General features: G+C 42.6%; 1 protein-coding gene across 1 annotated transcript; it reads right to left on the bottom strand.

Moving 5' to 3' along the window:
• Positions 1-4,959: 4,959 nt before the first annotated feature.
• On the bottom strand, positions 4,960-16,024 carry slc38a8a (solute carrier family 38 member 8a). The gene is made up of 10 exons (XM_086207717.1): positions 15,627-16,024; positions 12,708-12,906; positions 12,420-12,576; positions 11,292-11,396; positions 10,180-10,237; positions 7,735-7,849; positions 6,386-6,533; positions 6,072-6,274; positions 5,946-5,997; positions 4,960-5,806 (listed from the first exon to the last, which is right to left on the bottom strand). The coding sequence occupies exons 1-10, from the start codon at positions 15,825-15,827 to the stop codon at positions 5,704-5,706; spliced, it is 1,341 nt and encodes a 446-aa protein (XP_086063843.1). The 5' UTR covers positions 15,828-16,024; the 3' UTR covers positions 4,960-5,703.
• Between the last annotated feature and the right edge of the window lie 3,584 nt (positions 16,025-19,608).

Here is a 19,608-nt window from a genome sequence, read left to right as displayed (position 1 = left end):
GCGACGGGAATGACAAACGGGAAGAATTTGCTTCTCTGTTTCCTCAATTGGTGAACGTTCACAATGGCTGCTGTGGGAGTAATGTCACTGTATCAAGTGTTTCAGTGAGTGCTACACTAACCAAACACTACTAACTCATGATGACATCACCTGGCAGCAAAGACCAGCCAACAGGGGATGACCAGTTCAGCTCCTTCACAACATTTTAGGCATCTAAACATCGACCACATGGAGAAGAAGAAAAAAAAGTTCACAGAATTAGCAATACATATACATAGAAATATATATTTCTTTATGTATCTTTTCATTTTAGAAAAATTGCGGGGTTTAGAATTGAATCATCAACAACACATTAATGTATCACTTCTAACAAACAGTCTGCTGCTACTTTGAAACAGACGAGATGTGTGAGAGAGAGAGAGAGAGAGAGAGAGAGAGAGAGAGAGAGAGATCTCACTGTTCTCCATGCAGCTAAAGTTGGTTTTATTTTTGCACTCTTGTGTTATTAATTGTCTGATTGCTAATGGGTAGCTTATATTAGCTGTGTAAGTCTAGTAGAGATTGTACATATGAAAATGTTGTTCTATGATTATATTTGTATGACATATTTTAGTGCTATGGTGCAAATTTTTCCTCAGTGGAAGTGGCAGCATCTTTGTAGGGACTGCAGCTTCTTATGTTTGAATCAGAAAAAAAATCCGAACCTCGACAGAGAGATACTCAACTGAATGACCTTGAATATAAAGCCTTAAACATCACCACGCGGTAGAGGAGGTTTCAACGGTTTGTGGAAGATCGCTTCTTTTCTTTTTTTTTCTCTCAGTAAGCAAGTTAATACCCGACAGCTGTCTTTCAGCGCAGACCTCTTGGCATGACACACTCACACACAGCTGCTTTCACCAGTTTCATTCGATTAATCAGACGTATTTACTTAATCACAACCTTGACACGTCACTTAGGGTGTCATATACTGTAGCTGACACCTTAGGAGGGGGGGGGGATCTTTTTTTTTTTTCCTGGCAAAACTCTTAATTTTTGCTTGGGTTCTTCTTCTAAACAAATAGCCATGCGTTAGGATTTCACTCCTCTTTAAAAGCCCGGAGTCAAGAAACTGTTCTTGTTCGGTGTGTTGTGGATTACTGATGCCACCCACCTCTGTCCAACACTGTTTGATCGGATTGCATCATGAGAATCTCAGCGAGGTCAGATTCAGGTCAAAATATCTCTCAAGCACTTGGATTCACTCCGTCCGACGCCTCATGTCACCACCGCTACGATCCCACCGATGTACAATCAGACTCAGAAAGCACAATTTAAAAAGAGTGAATATTGTGACTTTAGAGGTACGACCAGAGTATTTAGGGACGTATAGTTTTACTGCTGATCCGGATTTGTTGACGTGTCACTCCTTCTTTATAGCCGTATACTTCCAAAGGTACGATCTTGCCATCCGCCTCCCTGTTGAATCTATTTTCATCTGCGAATGACAGCCAGTCTGCCATCAACTGCTACTGTGGATCCAGCGACACTGATACCAACACCATCCAGCACTGTTCCCTGCTTTTAGACCACAGGGCTGCATTGAGCAGGGCAGGACAGTTGGAATTAAACGTTACAGAAACACTTTTAGAAAAGGCATGCAAATGTGTTGCTGCTTTGTCTGTCTCACTTATTCTCAGTGTCTGTATTAAAGGTACCGTTTGGAGAACCATCAGAAGCACCGTGGAGCGATGCTTTTATGTACGGAACCCCGGAGCAGACACTGAGAGGGAAACAAATCTCAGTAATTAAAACAAATTAAACGTATCCGTGCGCCTGTTACAGCCTCCGTGACCTTTCACTACCAAAAAATGGGTTCAGCTCATCCTTGAGTTCCAGTGGACATTTATGGCAAATTAGAAAAAAAAAAAAAAATTACCGTAGTGCCGCTCTTGAGATATTAAATGAATGAGAACACATAACTCCCACCGCTCACCAACGCAGCAATTTTCATTTTGGTCAATGTACTGCAGATTCACTAAACTCAAACTACAGAGCGCACAAACCCACCACAGAGAGATTCACTGATTTGTATGTTGAAACCCTTATAAAGGTCTTAACAGGGCCCCCCTCCATGTCCCATCCAGGCCTCCGTACACATGAGCGAAGAACGTTTTACATTTCCCGGCAGTTGCTGTAGCTGGAACTGTGGCTTCATTCCCAGGCCACTTTTATAAAACAATTAAATGTATTTCCAATGTGTCACATCTTTATTTAAAGAAATATTTGTATCAGCAACAAAATTTGTCATCAAACCTTTTATAGCAGCACCAGTGCTTTACCATCCCAACTTGTTCGTTCGGCTTCAGGTCACAGTTCTGTAGCTTTTTATAACCTTTTCCACTATAACACACTAACTTACACACTTAACACTTATTATTCCTGTCCAAATTAGCTTTTACTGGACACGCAACCGGATTTGCTTCTTCTGTCAAGCTGTCATATTGAATCTGTGATAGGCAATGGTCTTTTTTTGGAAACGATTGCATTAAACATTAAAAAGAATTATTATTTCATCACATGGAGTGAGTCTTATGACAAACAGCTGAGTGCAGGATTTATGATGAGATTTTCGGACTTCTGGAACGGAATACACGCGTCTACAGCGAGTAGCCATACTCAACCAACACGGATGTAAACGATGCACGGTGATGAGAAATTAGTCATTCAAATCTTGAATCAGAGAAGAATAACAGCTTTGTTTGTTAGACCTCAGCAATACGTATAATGTATATTGATGATAAAATTCTCAATTGAAGTTTTTTTTGTTCGCCTACAAGATAACATCCTAGACCACCTTTGACCTTTCACATCTGGAATAACAGAACGTGACCCTTGAATCTGTCAAATCTAGTCTGAGCTGCTATTTTCAAAGTCGAGCCACACTGCATTGACTGATGTTTACATGACAGTGACGTACTGCCACAGTCCAGCTGAATGCAGCCCACGTGTTCTAAAGGAGGGTTCTCCCTCCATGCACATGGTGCCCAGCTTGCTTGGGTTGTGTATTTGAGATCGATGGTGAGTCAGAAATGCCAATACTGTTTCCTGTTGATACATTCCTGAATGTCCCTCAGACTGTGCAGCCTGTTTTTCTACCCTCCTACTCCTCGATTTCGTCATACCATGAAAGAGTTATGCCATTGACACGTTGTTACTGAATGTTTCCTGGCAACATGAAGTCGTATATGTGGAGATCTGGAGGCTGATGGACAGGAAGTGTGTCGCTAGGTTTACCTCAAGAAGTGTGCTTAACGGGATTCCAAGTCGATCAGGAATTTGCCAAATTGATCAATATCAAGGCCATAACTCTTCCCTTCTATGACCGTCTTCTTTTCTATCCTTCAACTGAGTGCATGTCAACTGAATATCTAGTGACTTCTTTGCTGTAGTATTAGGTCATGCTACTCTTCAATGGGTTTTGTGCATTTCTTACATTATTTTCCTTCTTTCTTTTCTAGTAGTCCTGAGAGAGACAGAGCCTAAAATCTATTATATAAATATATATATGACTAGAAAGATTGCATACAAGAATGAATATTCACTTTTATGACTATGTTAAATGAAATATTAATTCTTAATGTACGTTTCAGTAAAAAAAAACAAAAAAAACAGCTTTCTCTTCTTGAGTGTAGAGACTTATTGCAGGGATGCAAGTGTTATATTTGATCTTTCAAGAATATCTTGTTGAAATTCTAGATGATGTAGAGTGATGCAAATTCAATAAAACTATAAAACAGAAAACATGCATTGCTGCTTTGATTTTAAATACAATTGTTAATTTATATTAGTGATGGTTGTTAGTTGTCACTGAGGCTAAGGAAGTCCATTTCTGCTAGGGAACAAAAAAAAATCCTAGAATTAAAAAAAATATATATTGCAGTCGTAAGTCAAAATTACGGCACGTCAAAAGTTGGCATTAAAAGTGGAAAGACGGGTTGAAAAGATGATTAAATTAAAAAGTCCATCATCAGTTAAAAGGTCTGACTTACAGCCATCATTATCTCCATGGAAGCCTATTACCTCCTGTAAAAGGAGAAAAAGATACAAAATTTCCTGAAGATTTCTATCAAAAAAGGTTTAAATTATGTGATTGGTAAAATTGTGAGATAATCATTCAAAATAATGGAGTAAAAAAGTCAATGATGAGTAAAAGCAACGTGGAAAAAGTCAAATGTTTTGGAGAAAAAAAGTCAAGTATGAGATCAGAATTTTAAATGCTAGAATGTTCCCATGGTAACTTCTTTAACTGATAGAAAAGCCATCCACAAGGGACTGTGTCCTGATGGTTTGACAAGATGGAGATGAGGGGGGAGACAGATTGAAGCGCTCGTCAACCTCATTGAAAGGGAAAGAGTTCATCAGGTTTACACGGTGTGGGGAACAGGGAACAGGGAACAGCCAACACCCCCCCCCCCCCCGTGCATATCAACTACAGCTGACTTTCCATTTTCTCCCACATTGTAATGCAGAAAGGAAATGGAGACGCTGCTCTCAACTGCAAAAATAAACTAACAACAGAGTGGTGAATGACAGCACAAGAAAGGTCCAAGAGAAGTAATAGAATCTTCCAACACCACTCATGAACCTGGAGAAAACTGAATTTAACAGCTACTTGCCGTTACAGCTAAACAGGGTTTTTTTTTAAGGCTGAAACGGGAGCTGATCAGCAGCTCTGGAGCCAGGGTGGATACCTGCGCAGGATGGTGCTCTGGTTGGGTCGTGTTTGCTGTGACTCAGGAAAAAACTCTCAAACAACTGAAGCTGCGATCGGATTAAGAGGGAACACGTTCCAGCTTGACCAACACGAGGTCGTGCACTGCAATTCAAAAGGAGAATTTGTAAACTAATTTTAGGAGAGAACCAACACGTAACCCTGTGGGCCAGGTTGATTAACAAACCAATGCAACACAAATTTCATATAAAAACTATTTTATTTTTCTTCTATTATGTATTTTCATTATTTCAGTGTTCACTTTTAACTACTGTAAAGAACGCATTACCTATTGACCAAATCTTGTAACGCAGCTCTTCTTTTAAACAAACAAAACACGAGACACTATTCACACCATCACATCCACATTCAGATGAACAGAATTATCGAGTTATCCTCGCTCCCTCCCGCCACGGCGCCCTTCAACTGTCACCTCGGCTTTGTATGGCTCGACCGTGGAGACCACCTTCCAAACCTTCGTCCTTACACGATCCAGTAGTCACAAGTTTGTATAATGAGAACGAGAAGCTTCCTGGTTCTTACATGTGACAATGTCGACACTGCAGCTGCTCTTCGGGATGGGCTACTGGCATGTGAACAGTGGGAGCACCATTAAAGTGAAATACTCTGTTCATGAAAATTAATGAGAAAATTAAAAAATCATGACAAATGTTCCTACCCACGCCAAGATGACTTGTCTGACGCTGATAAACATGCACAGACATATGTGAAAAAGGGAGATCCACTATTATACAACGACACCTGAGGATTTCAACCAGACCGTCCCAGCAGGGCATGAAGGACATTCTGGGAGTTGACCTGGTTTACGTGAGAAAGACTAGAGTTTTGAAGGGTCTCTGGATTGTTCTGGGGCCGTGTCACAGCACAGGGGAGGAGATGAGGAGAACAGGTTCAGATCTAGTCAGCAACACCCTTGGAACGTCCAAGAGTTAGATCCTTCCGAGCAGCTGCATGACAGCGATGGTGGTGCTCTGGCCAAAGATGAAGGCACCACAGATCAGGGTGATCACTCCCCAAACTGTTAGGACGACTCTGGAGCAGAGGAGCAGACGTCAGCCAATCGAAATGTTTCTATCCTGAATTAAAGCATCACAATTAGTAGTAACGGTGCTGACAGGCTGGGGTGTGAAGCTGTCAAAGCTGAGGCATATGAAAGGAAGCGTGTCCTCACCTGGTCCTACAGGACACTGGCTCAGACTGCATGGCGAACATCAAACACAGTCCTGCTCAGACACAAACGGCAGGTTTAACCGGAGGCGTGAGACACGTTTGAGAGAACACCCTGTCAAGATGATACCTGGGAAGATGAAGATGAAGAAGGCGCTGATCCCTCCGATGACACTGATGACTTTACTGATGTCTGGCACGAACACAGCGATGAGCAGCGTTACAGTTATCCACAGGACTGTCAGCATGCATCGGCTGCGGCTTTCAAACTCCTGTGTCACCGCGCCTTCATGCCTCCGCCGCCAACTCAGCAGAGGGTCCTGGATCACTGACCTGATGAGCACGGAGAGGTGTTTTTTTTATATATATATATATATATATATATATATATATTAAAAAAAGTCATCTGAAAAAAAGGGCTTCTGAATGTGAAACATTGCAGACCTGCCCAGCAGCAGGATGATGGGATAGATGGTGATGATGGAGACTCCAAACAGCAGCCTGGCAATGAGCATCAGAATGTCATCGCCGGTGTACGACATCAAAATGTCCGCCTTCACGTCCTTTCCAAATGTCAGATACCCATAAACCCCTGCAAAAGAGAACCTCTCCATCACTAACAGACACCTTGCGCCTGAAACCGAAAGTCAAACAATAAGCTTCATGCATGTGGCCATGCTGACTCAGCGTGGAGGTGAGCTGGAGGACTGTCTGAGAGGGACAATCAAGTGTGTATGAGAACAAAATGTTTCAAGAAGTAAGAGCAGCGTGGTTGGGATAAAGGCACCACCTCCAATGCCGTTATTAAAAGTAAGCAGCGTTTCACTGGAGCACAAGTGTGATGAAACGGAGTGTTGATGGCTCAGACATTTATTTCAACACTGCTCAGCAGCTCTCGTCATTCTGTGACAATGCAATGACAAATTAAAGACAGTTGGACCCAAAGAGCTACGATAAGATTGTCAGATGGGCAGCCCAGCTCAATTTAAAGCTCTAACGCATCGTATTTCAGATGAGTTAACGTCTCCAACACTCCAAGTGAATCACCGCATTTTTTCACTCAGGGAGTTTGTGAACGTGGCAACATTACTGGTGCACGTTCCAGCAGCAGAGCTGGCTCCTTCTGGTTAGCCCTCCGCTAACTCAAAAAGTAGACAAACAGCTTCAATTTGCCAAACTTCAACAGAAACAGATCAAATCGTGACAGTGGGGCGAGTCATTCTGCGGGTGTTTGTGCGAGGATCATAAACTTTTCCACCATATTTAATTGTGTACCCACAACTTATAGCTACACAGTCAAACTGCTCTCACATGGACAGTAGAAAAAAGGATTTAAATATAAATGTAACTAGCATTCCTTTAAAAGTCCAAAATGACTGCTGCCGGAATTCTGGTAGACAGTTTCTGGTAAAAATGTCAGCATTTTGTTGCACATTGTTGATTTCAAGAGGCTCCATTTAATTATCAAAATGTTTAAACTAAAAGTAAAACAAAAATGTTTAGAAATCTCCAGTGTTGTTCATATTTTATTAATTAAGAATTTCAACAGAGAGCAAGGCAGCAAGAACCGTTGTTTACTCTTTATGATGTTGCATCATGCCAAGCTGCTGATGGTCCATGATGCTGGCCATTTTAAGGTTACCATGGTGATGTTCCTCAGCTACAGCCAGCTCCGTGGGCCAGGCTCAAACATAGCTGGCTGACACAAAGGTCTTGTTTAGCCCCTGAAGTTTCCTCTGGTGAGGATGCTGCACTAGAAATGTGTTGTGAGAGTGAAGGAGGCGTGAGACGACCTGTGAGGGAGTAGACGACCAGACAGAAGATCATGGAGATCACAGAGATGAAAGCCCAGTGAGAGAGACGCTGGTTCTCCATGCTGCTGTAGATGGCGATGGATGCTTCATGGCACTGCAACGCGCGCGCACACACGCACACACACACACACACACACACACACACACACACACACACACACACACAAACACACACGCTTAAGGATTTACTGTAAAGCGGCTAAATATAAAATTGTGGTCAACCAATGCTGAAAATAAGGATTTCTTATCCAACTGATCATTTCGCAGCTGATTTCTGTTTTACTGTTGTTCCTCCCCTCTGGTTTTTCAGTGGAGACGAGGGTGTATTCTAAATATACTTTGGAAATATCAAAAATGAGCCACTTTTCCATCAACTGGTTAGAAGCAAATAAACTAGGTAAAAGGCTGGAGGGATAACTATCGGTTGGGCAAGCTGTAATTAATCTTTCATGCTGGCTCGTACTAGACCTGTTACTGCTCTCTGGAGACAAAGACAAACTTTGGGAATACCTGGGAGGACGCTGGCCGCGGAAACACCTGGTGAGTCAAGCCAGTTCAGGGTCTGGTTTGTAAGAGCTTATTCAAGAAAGGGATGAATAACTACAATTTTGCACATGTAGCCTACGACTTTTCTACCTCATGTGGGTGTAAAATGTACATTTATTTACAACTATGGATGCAGATCAACTAACAGATAAAGTAGAACCCGTGTGTAGATGAGGCTCAGCTGTGTTTCTCTACTCAGACGTCCAAAGGTCCCATCATCTCTGATCTGATGCTATCCAATACTCAATGAAGGCGATGCGGACGGAGCAGCACAACAGTGGTGGGTTAAACCCTCACTGAGGTCAAGATGCGGACTCCTGTCCCCACTTGAATCCAGCTGCCCCCCCCCCCCCCCAGGATCTCATCAGTTCTCCTTTCAGCCCTTTGCACTGCAATCACTCCCCTCAAGGCTCAGGGTCTGTGTGTGTTTTTGTTAGAGGACATGCATCAATCCTGTTGCACTTTTCGCCTCCTGTTATTAGATCCCGTCAGCATCCTTCAGGGGTTACCATGGCAACTTGGGAAGCTACACATCAGCGTGTGCAGCTTTAGATCGACAGGATGATCTTTTCCCTGTACTCTACCCTGCTATCAAATATGAAAAACTCATTCTGCTGAGCTCCTGTGGCGCACAGCAGCCTCAGGCTGCACCAGCTAGCTGACCTTTACACTTCAACTCTCCTGAGATGGTCCAGCTTCTGCAGACTATACAGAAAACCCACGCTGCATTAGCATTTTGACACAGTTTACCAGAGAGATACCATCAGGGGGTCAAACCAAATTAATAATTTTATGAGAAGTTTAAAAGAGGTTTTGTCTTATTTTTCCAGAACAATGACAGAAAAATAAATACCATTTATGGTGCCAGTGCCCCAGGTACTCCCAGTGAGTGTTCATAGTGAGTTGACATGAACCAGGGACCACTGCCACTTATGTCCGTGCAGTAAACAGGGTGACTTTTGAAAGTCCTTCAGCAGCCAATCGCCACATAAGCATTAAAACATAGATGGACATTCCAATGGAAATGTCAGCATGCCAACAACCTCTAACAACAGTAATTAAGACTTTTAAGTTCTGGGTTCTCTTATTTTCTCAAATAAAATAGTCAAACTACTGGAACCCCAAAGTGCATTTACCTCAAGTTTTGCACTGGATTATTTCTTTGCAAGGAACAGGGAGTCCTGCCATCACTGTGATGTTACTCGGAGATAGCAGAGATTCCAGAAGTCACTGCACAGGTGATTTTGATTCCCTGGACAAGGTGTCATTGTTAACCTTTACATCGGTTAATTGAAAGGGTTTGTGTGAATTTTCAGCTAACTTTTTCTCTCTGCTTTCAGTGTCTGTGCTAATCCATGCTAACCAGCAGCTACCTGCAAGTAGATCATTCCAACCCAGAGCGCACAGGCATAAATAACGTTTCCTGAATCTGAATGAATGTGAAACACAATCACGTTTACCTCCTCCAGGAAAGGCCTTCGCCTCATTCATGAAATGTTCTTAACAGGTCTAAGATGTGTTTAGCCCTAAATTGAGTCCTACAGCCAAGTAGGACATCCTGAAGGCTACATTGTAACATTTCATGCATGAAGCTCAAGCGTTTTAATAGCATTTGCTAGCCAAAACTATGAGAACGTCACCAGCATGTGCCGAGGACAAGAGTAATCAATTTTGGGGCAGATACAATCAACAAAGTGAAAAAAATGGCTGAGGTTGGCTAAGTGCACATTCGTACTCTTTGAACACCCTCTTGTTTATCAATGTTGTAAAATGTGAAGTTTAGCTGAGTCGTATACACTCATAAACCCTCCTAGCTGAGGTCTTGGTCATGTTGCAAACATCTTTAACACAGTGTCAAATTCAAACGGTCACACTCACTTGAAAACCAAAGCAGATGGTAGGAATGACGCTGAACATGGAGGCCCAGGAGCTGATCCTGCGGGTGCACGCACGCACGCACGCACGCACGCACACACACACACACACACGTTAATAAAAGCGAAGATCAACCACAAATGATAAGCTAATACTGGGACACCATTCATAATCCAGTGGCATTTGCACACTTGATGATGGAATCAATCTGTCAATCACAGGTGCACAGCTGACTAGAGGAACCAAGGAAAGTGAAGCAGTTTCAACAGTGAAAGGCATCCAAGGAGACAAAGCAGCACTCCAGTCCGTAGCTGGATGGTTTGATCTACTTTATCTGTCCTGGTTGCCTGGATTGAAAGCAGGTTAATGGACACCACTCATGACACACATATCTCCTCTGGTGGTCAAGTAGATTTATGACACCAGAAAACCCTTTCTTCATTTCCATGGCACCCTTTTAGGTGTTAAGGGGAATTATATGAAGCTATATAAAAATGGACAATACAACTCCCAGTTGTCTAAAACCAGAGGAAATAGCTTGCTAGCATAGCTGAAAAACTTAGTCAATGAATAAAACATTTATTTTACCTTATTTCTTTAACCCATGCTAAAGTCAACAGGTTATACCAGAAACCAACACGATATCTAACATTTTTTATAGAATCAGGTTCACTGTTTCCCCTCATTCCTGCTGGGGGTATGTTGTGCTATGCTATGCTATTCCAGATTTACTTTACAATTTCCTGGCTACTGACTAAGTATTTTTGTGCAAGGTTTCAAACCCCCACATCTCACTTTTACTGAGCAGGCAAATATGCACATTTCCCCAATTTTTCATGTTCATGTTGTCCAATTATCTGGAGGACAATCATTCCAAATATAAACATGCATTCAAAGTTCTAGTTAGCTACAGCAACAATAACTCAAAAGACGGAGTGCAGTCTCGGAGCCCATCGGCTGTGTCTGAAGACTTATCCTGGGGAACGGGGGCCAGTGAGAGCACTGCCAACAGATTCTGTATTAATTTGTAGGATCTGTGGATAGACATTACTCCAAATGTGTCTGCAGCCAAACAAGTCTATTCTCTGAACCAGTTCTCTCACCCGCACACTTACCCGCTGCTGTAGAGAGGGGTGATGTGAACCAGAACGGAGGGTGTTGTGTGGTATTTGATGATGATGGCTATGGTCAGGTAGGTCGCAGCCAGAGTACCCAGAACACTGCAAGAGGCCAGAGACAAAATGCCTGGTTCAGAGAGAAAGTCACCCAAACATTTAAGATCAACACCGGATTACTGGACAGTGACTGCAGAGGTCACCGGGTCCAAAAGGGTCATGTCAGCCCGTCACACACTTCATCTACTCACAGGCATGCTGGTGTAAAATGTCTGTTCCGCTTGTATCCACAAGTATTTCTATTCCAAATAGACGTTAAAGCTGCTGGATGGAATATGGCATTTTTTTGTTGTTGTTTTTTTAATCCACAGCATCACTGACTTGTGCATGTACTCATGGAGGACTGTTAGATTGAGACCACAGCAGTAAAATGGGGCAGTGGTGTCAGACCAGGGGGAATTAGTTCAAGGTAAAAAAAAAAATATCCTGGATATTTTATTACTGAACACATGACAGATGACCATGATATTTTTAGGCAACGCCTCTTGATGAAAGCAGCAGCAGGATTGGTATGATGGAGAGAGAGAGAGTGTACTGTACACCACACAACAGCTGGCAGACAGAATGAGACCTAGATGGTGCAGTGCGAGAGAAATGTGGCTGGAGGTGTCAAAACGCACCCAGCAGTTCAAGAAAATAACCATGAGCTTTAATACTACACACCACCATTGTTAAGCGACGGCAGAGTTCGTGGGTGCCATTTATTCTATGAAGTGTCCTGTTCTCTGTTCCAAGCCTGGAGTGAGAACTGAACTGAACTTAATGAGTCAAAGTGCAGCAGTGGACCCTGGAGGCAAACATGTTCATTACACCCTCAGTGTTGCAGAGCCTCACCAGTATCAAAGAGAGATTCATATATTTTATTTATATTTTTAATGCTAATTTCTCATGACATTCTGTATCAATCTGCACATTTTTTTTTAATTTCTTGAATAAAAAGTGGAAGTTTTGGCCTGAAGTATACATTTTTATTTAGCCAGGAGCTGAAGTCACGTCTGAACTGAACATATACAACCTTATTCAAATGAGATAACGATAATACGACAGTGTATATTCTGGACATCTGACCTGATGTATTTTTGAATGCTGATCTCTTTGGGGATGGACAGAGGCAGAATGAGGAACACACACAGCAGCACCAGGGCGAAGCGCTGATCCGTGTAGAAGTGGTACGGCATCTCGGACTCCGGCAAGCCGGTTATCAGCTCGTACAGGGAGCCGCACACTGATGAACACACAGCGCAACATTTCATACAGTTTTGTTTATCAAGCCAAAATCAGAAATCGCCCCAAAAGGGTTTTACCATCCTGTGTCCTTCACTATTTAATATTTATCAAAGCACCGCAAGGACTCACACTTCTCCAGCTGGTCATCCACTATGACCAGAAAGGCCACCGAGATCATGAAGAGGTTGAAGACGAAGCAGATCTCACACAGCTGGCCGATAGCCGGCCCGCACACCTCCTTCACCACCGCCTGGTAGGTGCACTGGCCGCTGATGGACGAGGAGTAGCCCAGGATGATCAGACCACTGACCAGGAACACCAAGGAGACCTGAGCAGAACCAGGGGGGCATGTGAACCAGCTCTGACACACACGACACTATAATATCTAGACGCACGCAATGAAGATGAGGATTTCTTTTTTTAATAGGAAATGCCTCAACATGTTCAGGCCAAATTTTGTAAGATCCAATATTCCCAAACTGCACACAAAATATTTCTTGGACACACGATTTTAACACTTATAAAATCTCTTCAGTGGTCATTCTTTTGGTTTTGCCCGCAGTAAAATAAAATATGGGGTAAAACAATCATTACTGGCACATTTCAGCAGGATTATATCACACCGACAGCATATCGAATAAAAATACCTTTTGGTAGCCACCGAAAACATGAAGCGCAGCTGGGTTCTAACACGTTTGTGTGGAAGAACACAAACTACAAATCCACATCATCATGAACATTTTCGGTTAAGAATCACTGCGATGTAATCAAGAGGCATCAACTACTGAACAAAAACACGCCTGCTTCATGTTTCTGACCTCATTTATCAGCAGGACTGTCAGAGACACCATAGACAAAGAGCCAATTTACAGGGGCGTCAACAAAGTGCAACGAACTCAATATTTACAGGCAGCAGCAGCACAGAAGCTCCGCCAGCCATTTTTAATGCTTTGAGGTGTAGAAGTTACAAGGCAGAGAAAAGTCTCATCCCAAAATATAAAGGCACTTCTGACAAGCCTGGTGCGTCCTGGTGCACAGCTGCCCGGGATCCACTTTGAGCGAGGACCCTGAAATAATGACGAGGACTCTCTGGTCACTGCTCACGTCCCAGGTTGCGTCTCCCCCCCCCAAAAGTGGCAGTTTTGAGGTAGAGATGCGCCATATTGGATTTCTTTGCAAATATTTTACAGCTGATTTGGCCGATGTTTACCGATGCCAGAATTATCTGTACAAAAACAAGTTTATATAATATTAACATTTCATTCACATCAAAAGACGGTCACAAAAATGTCATTTTTAAAAAGAGCAACATTTTCTTTATCTCCACATTTGGAAAAGTCCACTGGCTCCTTGTTGCTTCATCTTAAACAAGCAAAAGTTTAGAAATGAATCTTGATTTGCTTGGATATTAATATTAAGTGGGGATGATACCGATGTATTTAAAAAAAAAAAAAAAAAGACCACTACCTGCTGATACTGATGACTAGTTTGGTTTGAGGGTTTTATTGTTTGGATTGGAACAGTCCAGTCACACGCCAACCGACTGCTGAAGGTCATTTTGTCTTCACATCCCTGACTTTGAGCCAGTTGTTGTTTACATGTTGTTGTTCTTTTTAAATTGCGGTTACTGTTGCTGTGTCAGCTCGTCTTTGACCCCTCAAAACACACACACACACACACACACACACACACACACACACACACACACGTGGTTCCTTTTGCAATGTCAAGATACACACCCAGGGAGTTAAAATGGCTCCTAAGATTGGGGTTCTTGGAACTGAAATGGTAACCAGTTCTTCAAAGAAAAGTATGTGTGTTTGTTTTTGTGTATGTGTGTGTGTGGGTGGGGGGGCATTTCTCAATCGTTAACAGGAATAATTACAAATTTTGCCCCAAAAAATGTAATTTAATGCCCAAACGCATTGCAAGCCCCCACATGGCAGACCACATGCACTGGACCTGAGCACCACAGAACCTGGTACTGGGTCTGCAGAAACAGACTTCCTCCAAAAATCAACAACAACAAAAAATGATTTGAAGTTGGCCTCTGGTCAGTTTGACTCGCATCAAGAGTACCGGTTCGGTACTCGGCATGTTCGGCAATTCAGTAAAGAATTTAGACTGTCAACTAAAAAGATGGTGACGGGGTGTGTTAGTTCTCACCACCCGACGTATTCAGATTGTTGATGGCGTGATGAGCATCTGAAAACAAAACCAAGCAGGAGAGTTGTTTTCAAACTGCAAAAATAATAATAATTAATCTGGCAGTAATTAACTCCAAAAAGGCCTCAATGCTTCCATATGAATTTTAAAAAAATAAAAACTCTTGGAGGGAAACAGTTTGTGACAACCGAGTCAAACGTTCACCATGTAGACTAGAGAGAGATGATGTTCTCAGAACTTGACGGATCAAATCTGAGCTGAAAGTACTAGTGAGTACTGGGCCAGATAGTACTCACAAAATTACTGCCATGCTGATTTGACAACTGTCAAGAGTGATATGCAGATTTATGTTATTTTAACTGATAGGTGTCAAATGAAAAACCTACAAACAAATCTATCCAATCTTGTCTGTCTGGTGGGAGATTTAACGGACCAGAGAAGTCATCCTGACTTTTTAAGCAACTCTTGCACGGTGTCTCTAACCACCTCCGGTTCTCCAGCAGCGTCTCACTCTCTCCCACGTGAGGAGCCACACACCCATACTACTAAACGCGTGACCTGGGTATCGAGGACCAAATCAGTATAACGGAGTGTGACGTGCATAGAATTCTGAAATAGGTCAAAAGAAAATACAAATAATTGCTCCATGAATAAAATATGTCGGTGCCGCAGAGCGTGAGCGACTAACAGGTGGAACTCAATAGTGCGTGTAGAAGCAGCGGAGGAGAGATGAGCACAGGTGCAACACGTCACAATCGCCTTAATTGACTTCCCTGCGTCTCCTCCCAAAACAAACCTACAATTAAGACACTTTTAAAAGCTTAAATTCCATTTTTGTTAGAAATTAGTGATAGAAAATGTACAAGTGAAGACAATGCCCACCAGCTCCACGGAGACCGCGCTGCGGATGCCCCCGGCTCTCTCGAAGGCCCAGGGGAAGTTGAGGAGCCCGGCGCCCAGTGCAGACTTCAGCATGATGAAGATGGCCCCCATGGAGCCGAGCCGAGGCCCGGCCACATCCAGCTGAGGCTTGGCTGAGGCTGACGCCAGCAGGCTGATGCTCTCTCTGGCCAACTCCTCCATGTTTCAAACGGCAGGAAACTCTCGACGGACACACCGAGTGACACGCACACGCGCGCGGGCACACAGGCTACATACACTCACTCGCGCGAGCCGCAGGCGTCCTGCCCCCCAAACGTCCGGCTGTCAGTGGGCTTGTCCGCGCGCTCACCCAGCAAGGTGAGCAGGGTGGTTGGTGGGAGGCGGTGGGAGGCCTGCTGCCTTCAGGTGCTGCCCGTAAAGTCCAAGATTCTTTTAAACCACAGACGGTGGCTTGTTTGCTGAGACAGTGACTGCTTTGATGAATGTGTCAAGGAATAAAGTAAAAGATGAAAAAAATGTATAATTAAATTATTTCCTTAAAAAGATTAAGTGTGAATGCATCTGATTTTATATATATATATATATATATCTTATACTGTAAATATATATATATATATTTACAGTATAAGATTAAAGGTGAATACATATTATATATATAATATGTATTCACCTTTAATCTTTTTAAGATTAAGATTGAGTGTGAATGCATCTGATTTGAGATTATATATATATATACTGTATATATACATATATATATATATATATATATATATATATATATATATATGTATTCACCTTTAATCTTTTAAGGAAATAATTTAATTATTTTAATTAATTTTGTAGATTTTATAATAACCTCGAGTAAATAGCACCTGATTGGTAAACCTTTCTCCCTCATCCACGTACTGTCCTGGATTCATCTGCTCGTTCAGTTAATAAACTTTTACTAAACTGCTCATGTAAACTGGGCTTTTATTCTTATCTGATCTAATCCTTTCGTCCCTGTTTTCCCTGTGATCGTGTTTCTTGTTTCATGCCTTGGTGAATGTGTGGTTTGGCATCTGTGTGTTGGGTGTGTGTGTGTGTGTGAGGGGGGGGGGGGGTTGTCCAGTTTTATTTGCTTGTGAAGCACTTTGGCCAGCTGAAGCTGTTTTTAAATATGCTATAGAAAATAAACCTGGTAAATCTCAATTATTAATATTTTTTATTTTAATGTAACATTTGCATGGTATCATTGGAGAAAAGTAATAGAATGCTTACATATTTATTTCACATTCATTATAACATGATGCCAGTGCTCAATGAGATCCTCGTACTTTTGTTCTCTACATGGCAAAAAGAAAACGATCAACTATAGCTGAAGAGAGGGAAACAGGAGACATTAACAATCAATAATCAACTCCTCTTTCATGTAGGGTTGAAGACAGAAGAGCGTATGGGGGGATTTCTTGTTGCCAGGCTGTACTTGAGAAGCAAGAACAGAAATTGAAAGTATTACTAGTAAAAGTAAAATAAAAATTCAAATAAACAGCGAACGTCCTCCCTGTACTTTCAGTTCACAATGGATTCTCAGGAGCCAATAATGCATTTTCCCCTTAAATCCTACATATATTCACACAGTACCAAGAGTAACAGTGTGTGTGTGTATGTGTGTGTGTGTGTGTGTGTGTGTGTGTGTGCGTGTGTGTGTGTGTGTGTGTGTGTGTGTGTGTGTGTGTGTGTGTGTGTGTGTGTGTGTATTGCCCGGCTCACTGTCAAATCCACAGATGTCAATAAGTGAGGGAGAAGAAAATGTGGGCAACAGGACTGGGAAAGTTTCAGGAATGGAGGATAAGGAACATCTGAGATGGGGATGTCTACGGTTCAAGGGGGAAAACGTCTGGTATCTTTTCTCAGGAACTGGAGCAGGGGTCCGGGCCTGGCTATGACATAGAGACAAAAGTCAGATCAATTGATTGCACTTTTTACACCCACACTGAATATTAGATGGACCACGAATACCTTTACACAATTGAAGCTGTTTTAAATGTTGGTTTTATATGACGTGGAGCAGACTGAGGAGAGCTTTCCCTGCATTGTTCTTTTCTCATCAGATGTCCCTTTGTGCCACAAAGGGTTAACGGCAGATTGGAAATGGAACTTTTCTTTCTATTTCCACACCGCTGTCCTATCCCCTGACAGATTTCCCTCTGTTCTAAAAGCCTTCCCCATCTCTGTGTTTTCATATCAATGCAATCGCTCTCCAGTCTTGCCTGGAGGGAGAAGCAATCGGAGGCAGTTACTCAACAGAGAAGACGATTATAAATGGCCAAGTGGTGTCCAGTTGTGTACACATAAACATGTTGATCTAAAGGACACAAACTGAAGTGGTGATGCAAAAAACACCCACAAAATATTTTATATGAGGTCATCCAAAAAATGTCACTTTATTTCACTTGTGAAATTGAGTTTCTGACTTTTAATTTCATGGATGAAAATGAAAAAGCTACACAAATCAATTTCCTCCCAAAGTAACACGTTGTACCTTGTAGGTGAGTCGGCGCTCTGAAGGGAAGGCAGGCATGGCCTGACGCGGGATGTAATTTGCTTTTTTGCATGCATAACCTCCCTGTTTTTAAAATGAACAGTATGGAACGGCGAATGGATCTCACAAATTCCCTTTGAATATGGATGAGGCAGCTAACGGGAGGATGGGACAGGGGGGAGTGCTAAATAATGGGAGCGCTTTCATTGTTGAAGGTGACTGAAGATGTCAGTGCGTTAGAAACAAGACTGAGACGCGCATGTCAAGACCCAAATATGGAATAAATAATCAACGCTATTTCTTAGCCTGCAGCATGGCTCCAGGAGTGTCAGTTCAGGCTGAGATCTCTGACAGGAAGTAGTCATGTTAAAGTCACGTTGCGAGTGAGGAGTTTACTTACGAAAATATGTGAATCATTCATTGTGTATGAGATCTGAGGAATATCCATCAAACTGGTGTTGGGGAGTTCATTTTCAGAATGGCTCTGGCAAGAGAAGTCTGTCATTTTGTCAAACTAAATCTAGAGTCACATGACCTGTTTGTTCACCCACCACTAGGGAGGAAGCAGTAGGACATATGAACAGGTGACATTGGAGAGGTACAGGCTGGCAGGACATATGATGAGGGAGGAGCTACATAAATCTCTCAGGGTGGGGAGGGCTGGGGTGGGGGGAGTCACCACAGTGTCTCTTTCAACTGCCTGTCCAGGATGTGAGCGGCTAACCTGATTGGCCCGACGCGAAACTTCTGGCATCTGGGAACTGTGGAGAGAAAGAGGGCATGTGACCTCCGCCCACCACCAGCTTTCCCAAATCTTGTTAGTGCAGATAACTGGCTGTGGGGTCATTTCCCAGTTTCCCAAGGTTCCTAGGGAGATTAGTTCGCCAATGGGGCCTTCATCCAAGAGGACGGGTGACAGATTCACAGGCTGATCTGGCCTATTAGGCTCAGAATAGGAGCCAGAGCTCAGACCCCCTTGCACACCGACGCACATCACTTCAGATGAAATCAACCTGCATCACTGAATTGAGCCAATAACCAATACTAAACCCATGAGCCCATCCAGTCTCTAATTACTCCACCACAAGACATGAAATCAGTCCTGAGCCGACCAAGGAAACAAGCAACAGTGCATTTTAGTGGAGAAGCAAAATGAATGACTGACAATGAGTGAGACTACGACCAAACGTTCTGGCAGGTTGCTCCCTGTGGTTGTCCAGTTTTTGGGGGTGGATGTTGTGTCCAAACCAAAAACAACTGAATCATAGCTTTCAACTTTATCCACAAATATTTAAGTCGTCAGCCCAGCTTGCAGCCCCTAAGTGTTGCTTTGCCCTTCATTCATCGGGGTGGAAAAAACTAAAATGAATGATCAAAATTTAAAAAAAGACAAAAACATTGAAGGAAGCGATGGAAAGTGAAAAGTCGCAAAAGACTGCTCAATATTGTCCACACAAA

The sequence above is a fragment of the Aulostomus chinensis genome, chromosome 7, assembly GCF_037954235.1.
Source record: "Aulostomus chinensis isolate RoL2024-O1b breed Wild chromosome 7, RoL_Achi_v1.0, whole genome shotgun sequence".
Lineage (NCBI taxonomy): Eukaryota > Metazoa > Chordata > Actinopteri > Syngnathiformes > Aulostomidae > Aulostomus > Aulostomus chinensis.
Note: the sequence above shows the minus strand (reverse complement) of the source record. Positions and strands in the feature narration are given on the sequence as shown.

Excerpts from the sequence above, each read along its gene's own strand:
- slc38a8a (XM_086207717.1), bottom strand. The coding sequence starts at position 15,827 with ATGGAGGAGTTGGCCAGAGAGAGCATCAGCCTGCTGGCGTCAGCCTCA. Across the intron at positions 12,577-12,707 it reads GGATGACCAGCTGGAGAAGT|TGTGCGGCTCCCTGTACGAG; the intron begins GTGAGTCCTTGC and ends TGTGTTCATCAG. Across the intron at positions 10,238-11,291 it reads ACCCCTCTCTACAGCAGCGG|GATCAGCTCCTGGGCCTCCA; the intron begins GTAAGTGTGCGG and ends GTGCACCCGCAG.